General features: G+C 37.2%; 1 protein-coding gene across 1 annotated transcript in view; it reads left to right on the top strand.

Annotated features, from left to right (window-relative positions):
- The window catches only part of RSPO2 (R-spondin 2), a 259,264-nt gene that overhangs the window by 119,265 nt on the left and 124,475 nt on the right, over positions 1-15,524 (top strand). Inside the window, exon 3 of the mRNA XM_020970219.2 lies at positions 4,577-4,765. Coding sequence (XP_020825878.1) covers positions 4,577-4,765 — 189 coding nt within the window. The remainder of the gene's footprint in view (positions 1-4,576; positions 4,766-15,524) is intronic.

Raw genomic sequence — 15,524 nt, 5'->3', positions numbered from 1 at the left:
TGTCACACAGTTGATGACCCATTGAGCTTGTGCTATATACTATGTGTTTTGCCTATGAATTGCTGCATATTCATGTCTCTTCAATTTTATAAATTTTTTTTTGGGGGGGGGTTAGGCAATTGGGGTTAAGTGACTTGCCCAGGTTCACACAGCTAGTAAGTGTCAAGTGTTTGGTCTGAGGCTGAATTTGAACTCAGGTCCTCCTGACTTCAGGGCCGGTGCTTTATCTACTGTGCCACCTAGCTGCCCCTCAATTTTATTAATTATGCAGTTGAATTTTTGAACATAAGACTTCTTACATTTACCTCTATTTAGATTTCATTTCCTGAGATTTTTTTTTTGGCTTTGCCTTCTTTTTTCTATTTTGGATCCTGATTTGTTATATAGTATATGCTATCTCTCTAAACTTCATGTCATTAGCAAATCTGATAAGCATACTATCTCAGCCTTCATGTAAGTAATTGGTTAAAATATATCAAAGAGGAAAGGACCAATAAAAGATAAGGTGTTAACCCTCACTCAAATGAATGAAGCCTATGATTCTTCAATTGGCATGTCTGAAAATTTAGGAAAATTTTCTGAGGATCACAGGATTTTGTAGTTAGGAAGACAATTGCTTTTTATGTTTGAGAACTTTCACTTAAGGTTATCCTCAGTATTCCCATTACTATTCATACTTTTTACTATGAAGTGGGATTTGTGGTGATATAGAGACCTTGAATTAATTCTTTGAACTAAAAGTCATCGTAGGCTCAGCTTCAATTCCCAGTAACTGATATTCTGGCTGCTCTGTTGTTATGTTATGTGGCTGCATAGGCAAGTCCTTTTAAATTCTGTTTTCAGCTGATAGAACTAAAGTTGGAATTTGAGGGATATTGATAGAGCCTTTGAGGATCTCTAGTTGAACATGAGATCGGTTTCATGGCCAGGGAAATCCTCATTCATTCTGCAAAGCAATACATGAAAGAACATTTATTACTACTAGAATGAAAGGCACAGTTCCAGTCTGTCTTTCTGCATTTGACATTTAAAATCTCTCTCTTGTCATGAAATAGTTTCTAGCTACTTGGACAAATCCATGGTTTGTAGGCATTACTCACACTTCCTAGGGATTGTTAGATTTTTGGAAAAGCTATTCTTAGTGGAAATGACATGTGGAAATTGACTTTCCTATTGAAATAATCCTATATTTTGGGTTGAGAATTTTAATCTAGGTCTAAATACAGTATTTATATTGATTTATTTAACATTCGAGTCCCCTTGAGAGAAATAGGGAAGTTAAGTAGAGGAGTGGGTTTGAGGGGAAGATTATTTCATTTAGTACATAGTCAGTTTTAAATGTCTGTGGAACATTTAGGTGGAGATGTTCAGTGGGCAACTGGTCACATGGGGTTGTAGCTGGAGACTGATGAAGACTATGTATGTAGATTTGTGCTGGCTTTGGTCAGTGGTGGAGAGATCCTTGCTTTCATACTTTTTCACTGATGCTACTACTGAAATGCTTCTGTACCTCTAATCCATGTTGCCCTATACGTCCTTCACAGAGGGTCCTCTCAACAGGCTTAGGGCCTTCTTTAAAAGCTTTTGACATCACAAGTACCCATATAGGATATTTAGACTGCCCATCAGTCATCCTTACTCTTTTAAAAATAAGAGTTCATTTTTATTGTGAACTTAATTAGCATACTTCCCACTTTTTGACGGAGAAGTAAGAAGACAGAATAAGATTCTCAAATGTGGTTCATGTGTTGATTGGTTTTGATGGATTATAATAATAGCTAGCATTTATATAGCTCTATAAGGTTTGCAAAGTTATTTAGAAATATAATTTAATTTTGCAAATCAAATTTTGATTAAATTTTGGCTATCACAAATGAAAATGAATCAAAGTTGATTCCCCAGAAGTTGAGAAAAGAAAAAAACACATATGCATATATGTGTGTATATATATATATATATATACACACATATATGTATATATTTATATATATATATATATATACACACATATATGTATATATTTGAATATTTGCTTAGCATTAATTTTAGTGGGTATAGACTCACCTTTAATGCCACCTAATCTATGTAGACTTCTCTGATCCTCCATCCCTTAATCCCAACCATAAATCATTCCTTTTTCCTGTAAGCACTCATAACATAGTAATGCTTTTTTGGTGACTATCATGTATTTTCACATTTTAATTTGTATTATCTTTGTTTGGGTAGACATATTATACAGCAGTGGCAGATTTATTCTTTTTGAGGACAAGAAATGCATCATTTATATTTTGTATTTCTCTCAACCCCTGCCATGCCCCAAGCACCTTGCTTACATTAGTCCTTCAGAGAGAGTTCAATAAATGTCTTTTGAACTGGGTGCAGGAATTTTACCCATGATGATGATATATCCACAGAATCTCATATAAAGAACTCTGTGTTCCCTCTTCTCTCCACTCTTTACCTTCTGGTTTTCCCCTTGAAAATAAAATCATTGATTTTAGATTTACAAAGTTCCTTCCAACTCGAAATTCTTTTCCGTATGTTCTTCATGCTTTATTTGTGGTTACTCAGAATAATGCTGAATGGCATTGATATTAATACATATAATTATTATGTTGAAATATGTTTCAATTATAAATACTCATTGTGCCATTATGACTGGCTTTTATATTGTTAGGACAAAGAGATTCATGAAGAAATTTCAAAATTCTGTCTAGCATTAGTGGTTAGAAAATGGAGGGACAAAAAAAATGAACTCAGTTTCTAAGTTCCAAAAGATTATCACATAATGTTATAATAAATTATTTTTAACTTTTTTTCACTTTCTTCTTCTTTCTCCTCTGATAAAGGATTCACCATTCAATGTAACTTGTTGTGGTTTCTCATAACCATATTTAATTCCTTTGCACTTTTAGTGGCCTGACTGTATCTATGCAGTTAGAAAGATAATCTTTAGCACTTTCCTTGGACAGTTATGGCAAATGGATGATGAATTGGGCTCAGAGTTGAACAGGTGGGCAGAGAAGGCTGGATTGCTTTTAAAGAATTGCACAATATTTTTAGTGACTTTCAAAGCTTATCTCTGCAGCAGTGCCCCTTCTTTTCCTCCTCTGTCCCCTTTTAAACACATCAGTAATATTTTAGTGATATGACTGTAAGTTTTAAAATGCTATGATCGCCAATGAATTGAATCTTAGAATCACCTAAATGTCCATGGAGGGGTACATGATGTACATAAGCAATCTGTAAAAGGTTACACAGGAGGAGCTATTTAGGAGAAGTAGTAATAAAGGGATATAATCAGATAAATGTATGAGTAGGTACTGAGGTGGGTCAGTTGACAGTGAGGTTTAACAGATGACAGTTTCTATGCTCTACTACACAATGTCAAGGAGTATAAGGAAGGGCCTAAGATATGGGGTAGAATCCCAGTGATGAGCCTGTGGGAGGAATGCATGAAAGTGATACATGACATGTAGCCATGGATGGGGTATAGTCTATGTCCTTGGAGGGATATCTGCGTGCATGAGATCAACAGTCCTTTTGCTTACTAGAAGCTGGTTCTTCATAGGATAGAGCATGCCATCTTCTCTTAATCTGAAATGATTAGTATCACCAGCTGTTATCAAGATTTATAAAGCATTTACCATGTACCTGGCACCATACCAAGCACTGGGGATACAAAGAAAGGCAAAAGACAGTTCCTACTCTTAAGAAGCTCATAGTCTAATGGGGGTGACAAGATGAAAACAACTATCTACATACTATATACAGGATCAAATGGAGGTAATCATTAAAATTCTATAACTGGACTCTATTGAAACAATTGTCCAAGGTCATTGAGAGGTTTTTAAAAGTGGTTATTGAGATGGTGAGGGCAGCTAGGTGGTACAATGGATAGAGTGCCAGGCCTGGAGTCAGGAAGACCTGATTTCAAATCTGGATTCAGACACTTACTAACTACGTGACCTGGGCAAGTCACCTAACCCTGTTTGCCTCAGTTTCCTCATCTGTAAAATTAACTCGAGAAAGAAGTGGCAATCCCCTTCAGTCAGTATCTTTGCCAAGAAAACCCCAAATGGAGTCATGAAGAGTTGTATGTGATTGAACAACAACAATTAAGATGATGATCAGACCTGGCTCTTAAATATACTAATTTTTCTTAGGTACAGTTTGAAATTTTGAAGCCAAACCTTCAGAGAAGGCAAAGTCTTCTTTATATAAGTCTTCTGTATGTAATCTTTGTTACTAGTTATAGTGTGACTGTGCTTACCTTTTTTGTCCTTAAAATTGCTGAGTCAAACTTGATAATTTCTAGTCTGGCTTCATTAAGTTACTCTATGATTTGTATTTAGAATTAATGTTAGAATTAGAATAAATTTAGAATTAATGTTAATTTTGATATGCTTTATTATTGTTGGTATGTTACAAAGAATATATTCTAATTAAAAGGTTTTAATCCTTGCCCTATCTTATCACTAAGTCCTGTCCCTTCCCCCCCACCAATATCTGCCTTCTCCTAAGATTCCTAACTTTTCAAAATGGTACATCTTACTTCTTTGTTTTTGTTTTGCAGCTAGCTACGTATCAAATCCAATTTGCAAAGGTTGTTTGTCTTGTTCAAAGGATAATGGATGCAGCAGGTGCCAACAAAAGTTATTCTTCTTTCTTCGAAGAGAAGGAATGAGGCAATATGGAGAGTGCTTACATTCGTGCCCATCAGGGTATTATGGACATAGAGCACCAGACATGAACAGATGTGCAAGTGAGCATTTAAATAATTTTCTTGTTTTTTTAAAAACTAATGTGAGCGGTAATTGACATTAAATTGGTATGTCAGTATGTGTTAATATCAATATTTTAACTTACCACATATAACCAAAAGTTAGTAATATTTGTGTACTAGTATCTTTGTGAATGATAAAGGTTCACTATGTTTATGGTAAATGAATAAAATAAGTGTAATAAAAATTGATTTAGCATAGGTAGGAGGCAATTTGAGGTCTAAGAAGAGGAAAGAGCCAACCAACAATTCAGTCAACCAACAAGAATACTAAACCTTTATTATTTTAGGCATTGTGCTCAGTGCTGCGGATTTAAAGACAAAAAAAAAATAATCCTCACCCTGTAAGAGTTTGCATTCCAATTGGGGAGACAATATGTGTTGTACATGTAAAGGTACACTCAGAACACACAAAGCAAATAAAAGATAACCTTGAAGAGGAACATATCTGTAGCTGGTGGGTACAGAAAAGGTTTCATGCAGAAGGTAGCATTTGAATTAAATCTTACAGGAGGCCAGGGATTCCAGGAGGTACAAATGAGGAAGGTATGTATTCCAGGTATGGAACAGCTAGTGCTGCTGGACAGGGCTGGACAGTGGTGTGTTGTGTGTGAGCAACATATGTTGGGTCAGTATCAGTGTATGGTAGATCATATAGAGGTGTAAGAATGTATAAGAAAGCTATAAAAGCTAGAATGAGGTTAAGTTGTGAAGAGCTTTAAATACCAGTGGAGTTTATATTTGATCCTATAGGTAACAGAGGGGGTTATTAGAATTTATGAAGTGAGGAAGAGGGCCTTACATGGTCAGGCTTTTGCTTTAAGAAAGTCACTTTGTCAGCTATGTGAAAGATGAATTTTAGAAGGAAAAGACTAAGGCATAGGAACAAATGAGGAAGCTACTGAAGTAGTCTAAGTAAGAGGTGAGGAGGGCTTGACTTAGTGGGCTGAGAAAAGGCATGTTGAGGAATGATTATAACTAGAAGGTTGTATGGGAATGGCAGCATAATTACTCATCCTTTAGAAAAATCAGTGCCTCTAAATTTCTGGGGAATTAAGTTGATGCTACCTGTGTGGCTTGGGGAAAGTCACTTCACCTCCATGGGCCTAATCTTCCTCAGCCATGAATCAGTTGGACTAATTACCTCTGAGGATCCTTCCAGCTCTAGGTTGCTGATCCTGTGAATAGTTAGAGAAATCCAATACTCCAAGTGGAATGTCCAGAGTTGGTTTAATTTCTGTAAATCTTGTTAATATAAAGTATATACTTTGGAATATTGTTAATTTGAAGTAGTCAGCTAAGCAGGTCTGAATAGAATGCCCTATTTGTGGGACCTAATTCATTTTGGGCAGTTCTACCTTGACAAAGAGACTATCCTAATTCCTACCTGTCTTACAAGTGCACACTCTTGGGGGTAGGTTTGCAGTAATGGAAGAAAAAAAACACTCCTAGTCAGGAAAATAGGAATCAAATCCTGGCTCTACCACACTGTAGTTGTGACATTAGACAATTTCCTTAACCTTTCTGGGCCTGGGCTTTCTTCTCTGTAAAATGAGGGAGTTTCAACAAATGATCTCTTAAGATTTGCTCCCACTTGAAAGCTGATTCTATCGTGGTGGAAGATACAATGGGTCCCTATTCAGATTGTCCAGCTGTGATTAGTTTGGTAATGCCACCAAAGTAGAGTATAAGCAGGGCCCTCTTCAGGAAAACCTTATCATAGATAAGGTTTCACATGCACTTTTTAAAATGAAGACTCTATTTGGATAAATTATTTACAGAAAGAAAGAGAAAGAAAAAAGAAAAGAGGAAGTAGGGTGAGGATTCTGTGAGCCAGCCTTATGAAGTAGATACACACATATTAACTAGTTTGCTTTGCTATAGTTGTGCTTATAGTAAATCAATGAAACCCAAGGTTCTTTTCTATTGACCTGAGGTAAATTTGCTTGTCTTGAGCAAGAGGAATGGTTAGTAGCAATACTGTTTTAAGCCAATGTATAAAATAATAGCTATTTGCTAATGGCCTTAAGATTCTTTGATTTGCCAAAAGTTCTTTACAAATCTGTATTGACTGTTCATCACAGATAACCTACTTGTATTGAATAAACATTCTTATTCCAAATCAGAAGTTGGAGTGGTCAGAAAATAATAATGGCTAATGTGTGTATAGTACTTTAAGGTTCTCAAACTGCTTTGCGTAGATTGTCTTAATTCATTGTCTGGCATTTTAAGTCATAGCCTGTGTTTATGAAACACACTGTCTCTATGAATCTGTTAACACTAGCTTCCAGTGGAGCCCTGGTGAGAAAGCTCAAATTTGCCTACCTATCTGTAGCTAGGAGGTACAGCAAACTTAGAATCAGTGGAAACTTAGGGCCAATTCCTACCCTGCATACTTCCTAGGTATAAGACATTAGGTAAATCATCAAAGTTCTGAGCCTCAGTTTCCTCATCTGTAAAAAAAAAAAAGGAGTAATAGTGTCTGCATAGGATTGTTATGAAGATCAAATGACACAAAATATGTAAAGTACTTTGTAAATCCTAAAATCCTATGTAAATGTCACCTCTTATTATAGCACAGAAAATAGGGACATAAAGTTGAGGAAGAATCCCCTGGAAGGAAGAGGTGGATGGATGAATGAAAGACCAATTAGCAAGTCTTATAACAAATGTGTCAGAAGCCACTCAAATTCTCTGACACTTCAGTCTCAAGTGTAAAATGAGGGGTTTGGATCATATGACCTATAAGCTCATTTCCAACTTTAAATCTATGGTCCTATGATCTTTCTATTTACACTTTAGTTTTTAAAGGTAACAGTTTAAACTGTTGATCAGAGGCATCACTGTGTGGAGTGTTGACTTAGCTTGGTTTCTTGGTGTGAAATACAAGCTTGTTGAAATTCAAATATGCTTATAAATCCTCTGCCTTCTACAGGAATTAATTAAACATCTGAGTGTATTTATTTATGGTCATGAATGGCCCAAACTCTTAGCAACCCCTGCCATGGACATTCGCTGGCAACTGAACTTTAGCCATCACACACACACACACACACACACACACACACACACACACACACACACGCACACACACACTCTTTTTAATTGTAGTTTTAAAAATTAGCTCTTTTGAGTCACTTGGAGTTTTTGTTTTTTTAATCAGCAAAATGGTTTCAAGTGCTTCTGTAGAAGGAATGGGCCTAAACAAGGGGAGTAGCACTGGTTGCTGGGGATTTCTAATCACAGCTTTGATATCAAAGATGACATGTGAGTTAGCTTGTTTGTAGCAAATGCTTCAGGTGTATGGATTTAGAGCCAGAAAGAGACCTTAGTGTCTATGTAGTACAACTCAAGCCATATTATATACGTGAGGAAGACGAGGCCCATGAGGTCAAGTGACTCATACAGTGTCACAGAGCAGTGAAGGAGCAGAGCCAGTATTTGGACTTGGATCTTCTGAATCAAAAGCCAGTCTGTTTTTTTCCACTCTACTGCTGATGTCTCTTATGGGTTCATTTTGTAAAATCCCTTAAATCTAAAATACACCGAAACATTTCTATTTAGGGAGTGGGTTTTTTGATAAAACTTTTGGAATATATTGATATGCAAGCATAATTCTCTAGTGGCCTGTGATATTTTGATTGGAAGTTCAGAGACCTGGGTTTGAACCCCAGCTCTGCCACTAATAGCTATTTAACCTTGAACAAAATGTGCTCGCCTGGTCTCTGCTTCTTCCTTATCTGTAAAACTTACAGTTTTCAGCTTCCAAAATGATTTTCATCAAACTCTCAAATCCAAACTGCACTTTGGGTACACAACTGATCACCAGATGTTGGTGCAAGCAGTATGGCATGGATAGAACTTAGGAATTTCTAACTAGAGTATTGCTATTCTAGCCCACCCAATTTAATAATAATAATCCCACTTTAATGGCAAAAACAACCCTCTAAAATAGCTAAGCATAAAATTACATTAACAAGAAAACCATTTTAGATCCTTTTAAAGAAAAAAAAAGTTTAAGGTACAGTTTCCTTTTTTGATGTTTAAACATCTTTAAAAACAAAGCAAACAAAACCAGACACAATGCATCCTGAACCTTAAATTAGAATCAAAAGCCTTTCTTGGTAGCTTGTTCTGTCTTCAGCCAGTTCTTAATGTTAAAATGTGTCAGGGTCCCGAGGTCAAGAATAGATCATTCATAGACTGTAGCCAGTTGTGTAATCTTGAGTAAATTGCTTAATCTCTGCAGGCCTCAACTTCATCTATTAAAAATGAAAGCATTGAGCTAGATGCTCTCTTCCCGCCCCTCTCATTTTTACCTCCAGATAATCCTTGATTCTCTGAACTTTTCTCAGCCTCAGCCACTCATAGTCAATTTACCTCATTAGGCTGTTTGAGTTAATTGAAGCAAGGAACTTAGCATGGTTTTCCAGCATTCCCTGTCAATTAGCAAGATCCATGATAGAACTCTGTTCCCCTTCTATATCTGACCCATATGCCACTGTCTACATTGAGTGTCTCTGCTTCCTTTCCTAACGCTCATTCTTCAACCTTCTGCAATCTGACTTTGTAATTCAATTGAAACTGTTCTCTCCCAAGTTACTAATGCTCTCTAATTGCCAAATCTAATGGTCTTTCCCCAATCCTCATCATTCTTTATTTCTTTGTAACATTTGAATCTGTTGACAGCTCTCTACTTCTGGATATTCTCTGGTCTCCAGGAGTCCATGACAAGTCCTCCTCCTACCTGTCTGACTACTTTCTTATTTCCCATTGCAGGATGTTTACTTTTGTCAAACTCATTAACTGTGATTGTACCCCAAGGTTTGGTCCTGAGACCTTTTCTCTTTTTGGTCTATACTCTCTCACTTGGTGATCTTATTAGCTTCCATGGTTTCAATTATCATTACTCTGCAGCTGACTTCTGGATCTAGAAGTCCATCTTTGTCTTTTTGCTGAACTTGAGTCCCATATCACACACTGTCTATTGCGTATCTTGAGATGGGTTTTCCTTGGACATTGCATAATAACGTAGATCAAAAAAAGAATTCCTCTGTCTTTCCCTCCAACTTTGCCCCTATTGCAAACTTCCCTATTACTATTGAGGGCAATGCCATTCCACCCCACCTTCAGTCACCCAGGCTTCCCCCACTTAGTGTTATCCTTACCTCATCACCCTTATTCATCTTATTATTACTCACCTTATTATTTCTATCTTCACATTACTTGATTTCTCTGTCCCCTTCTCTCTTTTTGCAGAGCCACCAACATGTTCAGGGCCTTGCCACCTAATATTGAAATTGGTCTTTTTCTGATTGGTCTCCCCTCCTAAGGTCTCTTCACTGTTCCGCTCCATGTTCCCCGTAGCTGCCAATGTCATTTTCCTGAAGTGCAGGTCTGACTATGTTTCAGACCCTATCCCATATCTCCAACCCCAGTTCACAAAAGTAAAATATCTCCCTATCAGCTCTAGAATATAAGGTAAACTTTATATGGCATTCAAACTCATTGCCTTCCTGTCTTTCCAGGTGTCTGACATCCTCCTCTCCATTTGCTGTATGGTCAAGCTATATGGTCCAGACTTTTTTCTTTTGGCTGTTCTTCCATCTTTCTTGTTTTTGGCTTTTCTCTGGCTCTTCCCCATGCTTGGTATCCTTTCCCATGATATCTCTGCATCTTAAAATCTCTCACTTCCTTCAAAACTGAGCTCAAACATTTTCTCTTGGAAGAGGCTTTTCCTGGTCACCCCACCATATCTCCATGGGTCTTGTGCAGCAATGGCATCAAACTCAGATATGGGGGCCACTAAACTGTATATAGGGATCCAGCTGGGCTGCTTACTGACTTAGAAAATGACATGTATTTATACATTTCTTTCTTTTAATTACTACATCACCCATTACAATTAGGAACTACATTCTAATGTGGTTCAGGCCACCATAAGGAGTGTTGTGGGCATTTGACACCTCTGGAATAATGCATATGCACACACACACACACACACACACGCACACACACACACACACACATATGTATATATATATAAATATACATATATATTTATATATGTGTGTGTATTCATATGTATATATGTATGATATGCATAGGAATATATGCATATATATACAAAGATGTGTGCATATATAAATATATGTATACATGCATACATATATACATGTATACACATACATATATATTTTTTCCTTTCCCATTGGAAAACAAATTTCATGATGGCAGAAGTACTTTTGCCTTTTTCTTTCTATTCTTGATTCTTTGTACAAATGGCATATAAGTGCTCCTCAGTTGTTAACTTCTTGTACTTGCCTAAAAAAATACAGCGCATATTATTACTGAGGAACCTAGTGAAGATATTATACCATGGTCTCAATGGGATAAATGTGTTCTGGGTTGTTATTCAGGATTCTGGGCAGTACTTTATGGCAGCCTCTGGCTCTGAAGTCAAAGGAAGGTAAGCCTTTGTATCTCATGGGGATGGGGGATGGGTTTCCTGGATCCTGGTGATGCGTGAGATGGCATGTGGTCATTAAATTATTAGTTTTGTTAATGGAGGCTGTATAGAAGAAGGTAACTCATTGTCTTTTCCTTCTCACACTCCCCTCTTCTGAACTTCTTATTACTATGGAGGAAAGGACCATCCTTGCAAGTCATCCAGGCTTGGTGTCTTCCTCAACTCTTCAGTTGCACTCATCTCACATCCCTGGTCTGTCTTCTACCTTCACATCTCTTGTACACATACTCTTTTCTCTACTCACAGCTGCCACCCTCGTGTAGGCCCTCATTATCTCACATCCATACGAATGCAGTAGCTTTTGTCTCTCTGGCTCTACTCCCTCCCCATTTCATTTTATCCCTTTGGAGAGCTGCCAAAGTGATCTTAAACCACAGACTCTCCAGCTCACCAAATTCTAGCAGATCCCTATTACCTCCTGGAACAAATATAGGTTCCTCTGTTTGTCTTTTAAAGCCCTTTGTTGGGGCAGCTAGGTGGCGCAGTGGATAAAGCACTGGCCCTGAAGTCAGGAGGACCTGAATTCAAATCCGGCCTCAGACCAAACACTTGACACTTACTAGCTGTGTGACCCTGGGCAAATCACTTAACCCCAATTGCCTAAAAAAAAAGATTCTATTAAAAAAAAGTCCTTTGTTATCTAGACCCTTTCTACCTTTGCAATCTCCTACTTTACTGCCCTACATGTATATTACACTCCATTGATAGCTGGCACTCTTGCTGTTTTGTACACACAACACTCCATTTCCTGACTCTGTACCTTTGCCATTGTTGTCTCCCATTCCTGAAGTGCTCTTCATTCTTACCTGTGCTTTTGTCTTCCTTCAAGCCTTGGCTCATACTCTACCTTACATGAGAGTCCTTTCTTGGTTTCCTCTAGTGTTTTCCCTCTGAGGTTACTTCCCATTTACACTATGTGTATTCTGTAGGTACATAATTAATTGTATGCTACTTCTCACTAGAATATGAGCTCCTTTAGGGTCAGGACTGGGTTCTTCAAGTGACCAAACATTTATTAAACTCTTATTTTATTTATTTATCTAAATTTATTTATTTATTAAACACATTTTCTGTGCCAGATGCTGTGCTGAGTACTGGGGATGCAAAGTAAGGCAATCAGTCTCCGCCCTCAAGGAGCCCACAGCCTAAGGGGGAGACAACTGCAAACAGCTATGTACCAATGAGATATATTGTTGTCCTGGTTTGTATCCCCAGAGCTTGGCACGGGTCTTGGTATGTAGTAAGTACTTAATGTTTGTGGACTGACTGGTTATTATTAATGGCCCTCTTCAATAGGTCCCCTCTGCTCCCTTAGTCATTTGCTCTTAACAAGCCTAAAAGGAATAGCAGTACTTTAAATATAGTGTCTCAGGAAGATGTGAACAATTAACATGCTAAATGAAAAGAGTTTGCCTTATCAGAATAATTTTAAAAAAGCCTTTTTACCATTGATGGGAGGGGGGAGTGGAACACTGCACCTGATACCAAAGCCAAACAGAAGAATATTCAGGCAGCTTGCTGCTCAACATAGAAAAATGTTTTGGCAGAATTTTCTTATTTGAGCTTAATTATTTTTTGCTGTTCTCAGAGTCATAAAATTTTAGAGCCAGGTGGGACTTAGTGGACATCTGGGCTGTGCCCAAGTCCTTTGGGCATTTTTATAATAGGGAAATATGATTATTTGTGTCAAAGGCTCATTGGAGCTTGTATACTAACAATAAGGATATGATTCAAACTATTGGCAATGCTAATCATGTAGGAAATAGCACACCTAAATATAACAATTTCCTAGGCTTAAAAAATAGTGACATGCCTCACAGCTTGTAGGGCTTTTAGAATATTTCTAGTCGGTGAATCCTAAGTCAGTGATCCTTTTAGAGATATGGAGATAGGGTTTACTGGCATTTAAAAAATAACTTAGTTAAGCTTTAGTTGGGAAAGTAGTATGGTATAATTAGAGTGCTCCAGTCAGATCACAAGGAACAAGTCCCATCTTACTAGTTGTATAAACAGACAAGTCACAGCCTATTTGAGGTTATTTCTTTTCCTGAAAAAATAGAAAAAAAGTCGCCCTATTTACCAAGAAGAATTGTTAAGGAAGTGCCTTGTAAATTGTAAAGCACTATGTAAATGCATGCTTGTGTTATTAATTTTAAAATAACATTCATTTGGATGAAATGTGGACGTATTGCTAAGGAACAAACATGAGCAAACATCACATCCCCTGCAAACTCCAACAAATGAACTATATAACATGTATGAGTTGTACGTTATAAATTAGAATGAGCTATATTGAGAAGTCTTCAAGCAAAGTCTGGATGAGCAATTATTGAGTGTGAGGTTTTCCTCCAACTCAGAAATTCTGTGATTCCGTGAAGTATATTGAATGGCTTGTAATGGCTTAGACATGTCATTTTGGTAAAATTTGTTCATTTCTCAATAATATGTTAGCGGGCGCTGACTCTTTTCACTGGAAAGGTAGTATGGGGGTAGTAGATGGAAGGGATGGCCTTGGATTCAGGAGGACTCTGAGTTCAAATCTTGCCTGTGACACATTTTTTTTTATTATAAATCAGTCTTTTAATATCTCAGTGCCCAAGGTAAGTCTTTAAGATAGCTGTTGTGATGTTGATCTGAGATGGAGGGGGCTGGGGAAATTTCTTTATCAGTCAAATCACAGGTCTAGACCAAAATGACAATAACAAGCCTTCTGTACTGATTGTAGGTATGTATGTGTCAGGGTGCAAGTGGAGAAGACAACAGAAGTGTATGATACCTTTATTTTCAGGGAGCTTACATTCTTCTTGGGAAGACAGGATGGGCATACTTGAAAGAATTATTGAACAAATTATATAAGATGGGCAAGTGTTCTATATTGAATTATACTATATAGATGTTGGAAAATAGAATATATAACATCTCAGTCATCTAGTTGGTGCTTAAAAATCCTGAATGAAGGGAAATTTACCACTTCTTAAGGCAGCTCATTCTGTATTGGATAGCTTTAGTTGGTAAGTTTTTCCTGACATCACGCCTGAATTTTCTGTAATATGCAGTTTAATGGGTACCATATTTTGTCTAATCTAAGGTTTCATTGTTTTTGTTTTATTTTCAGTGTAACAATGCTGATTCAATTTGGCAATTCACTTATATCCCTATGTCTTCTTCAAATTTATTCTTGTCTGGTCACATCTTTCCCTATCTTGTATTTGTGTGATTGATTAAAAAAACAAACAAACAAGTGTAGGTCTGATGTTGTAGGAAATTATGTTTGTCTCTACTAAAATTCATTTCATTAGATTCTGTCCATTGTTGACATCTTTTAAAATCCTAATTCTGTCATCTAACATGTTATCCCTCACAACTTCAGGTCATTCATCAACTTGATAAGGATGCTATCAAATCCTACTACTGACCCTTACTACCTGTGTACCCTTGGACAAATCACTTACCTACCTCCCTTTCTCCTGAATCAAAATCATGGAATTTGAAAAGTGAAAGGAACCATAGTGGCTGTCTAATCTAGATTGTACATGAAGGGAATCCCCCGTATAACATGTCCAGTAAGTGGTCCCTTGAGGCAGAGAGACCAATTACGTTACTTTGAGTCCCAGTAAGAAGTGATGAGGGCATGAATTAGGTGGTGGCTGTATGAAAGGTGAGATATACATGAGAAATGTGGAGAAATAAATTATGAAATTGCATGCCTGATTGGATATGTGGGGTGAGAGAAAGGGGTTGAGGATGGTTAAGAGGTTGTAATCCTAGGTGATTGGAAGGATGATGGGACCCTCAACAGTAAAAGAGAAGCTGGCAAGAGGGGTTGGCTAGGGAGAAAATGAAGAGTTCTACTTTGGACATGTTAAGTTAGAGATGTCTACCCATCTGACTACTCATATTAAGTCTTTTTTTTTTTTTGCTAGATCTTTATCCAAGTAACACCTACACACTAGGGTGGTGAAGGAACTTGAATTTGTATCATGAAGATTGGTTAAAAGAACTGAATGTGTTTGGTATGGTGAAGATGACCCAAGGGAGGTACACATAATATATCTTTTGAGATGTTTGAAAGCATAGGAGGAGGGATTAACTTTGTTCTGTTTGTTCACAGAAGACAAAATTAGGAGTAATGGGTGGGTGTTGAAAAGAAGAAAATTTAGGCTTCATATCAGACTGATAATTGAATTCATGGGAGCTGAGATTGCAAAGTGG

This window comes from Phascolarctos cinereus, unplaced genomic scaffold (assembly GCF_003287225.1).
Source record: "Phascolarctos cinereus isolate Bilbo 61053 unplaced genomic scaffold, phaCin_HiC Scaffold_4;HRSCAF=312, whole genome shotgun sequence".
In the NCBI taxonomy this organism is placed as follows: domain Eukaryota; kingdom Metazoa; phylum Chordata; class Mammalia; order Diprotodontia; family Phascolarctidae; genus Phascolarctos; species Phascolarctos cinereus.
The sequence above is the reverse complement of the archived record's forward strand: the minus strand, read 5'-3'. Positions and strand labels throughout refer to the sequence as shown.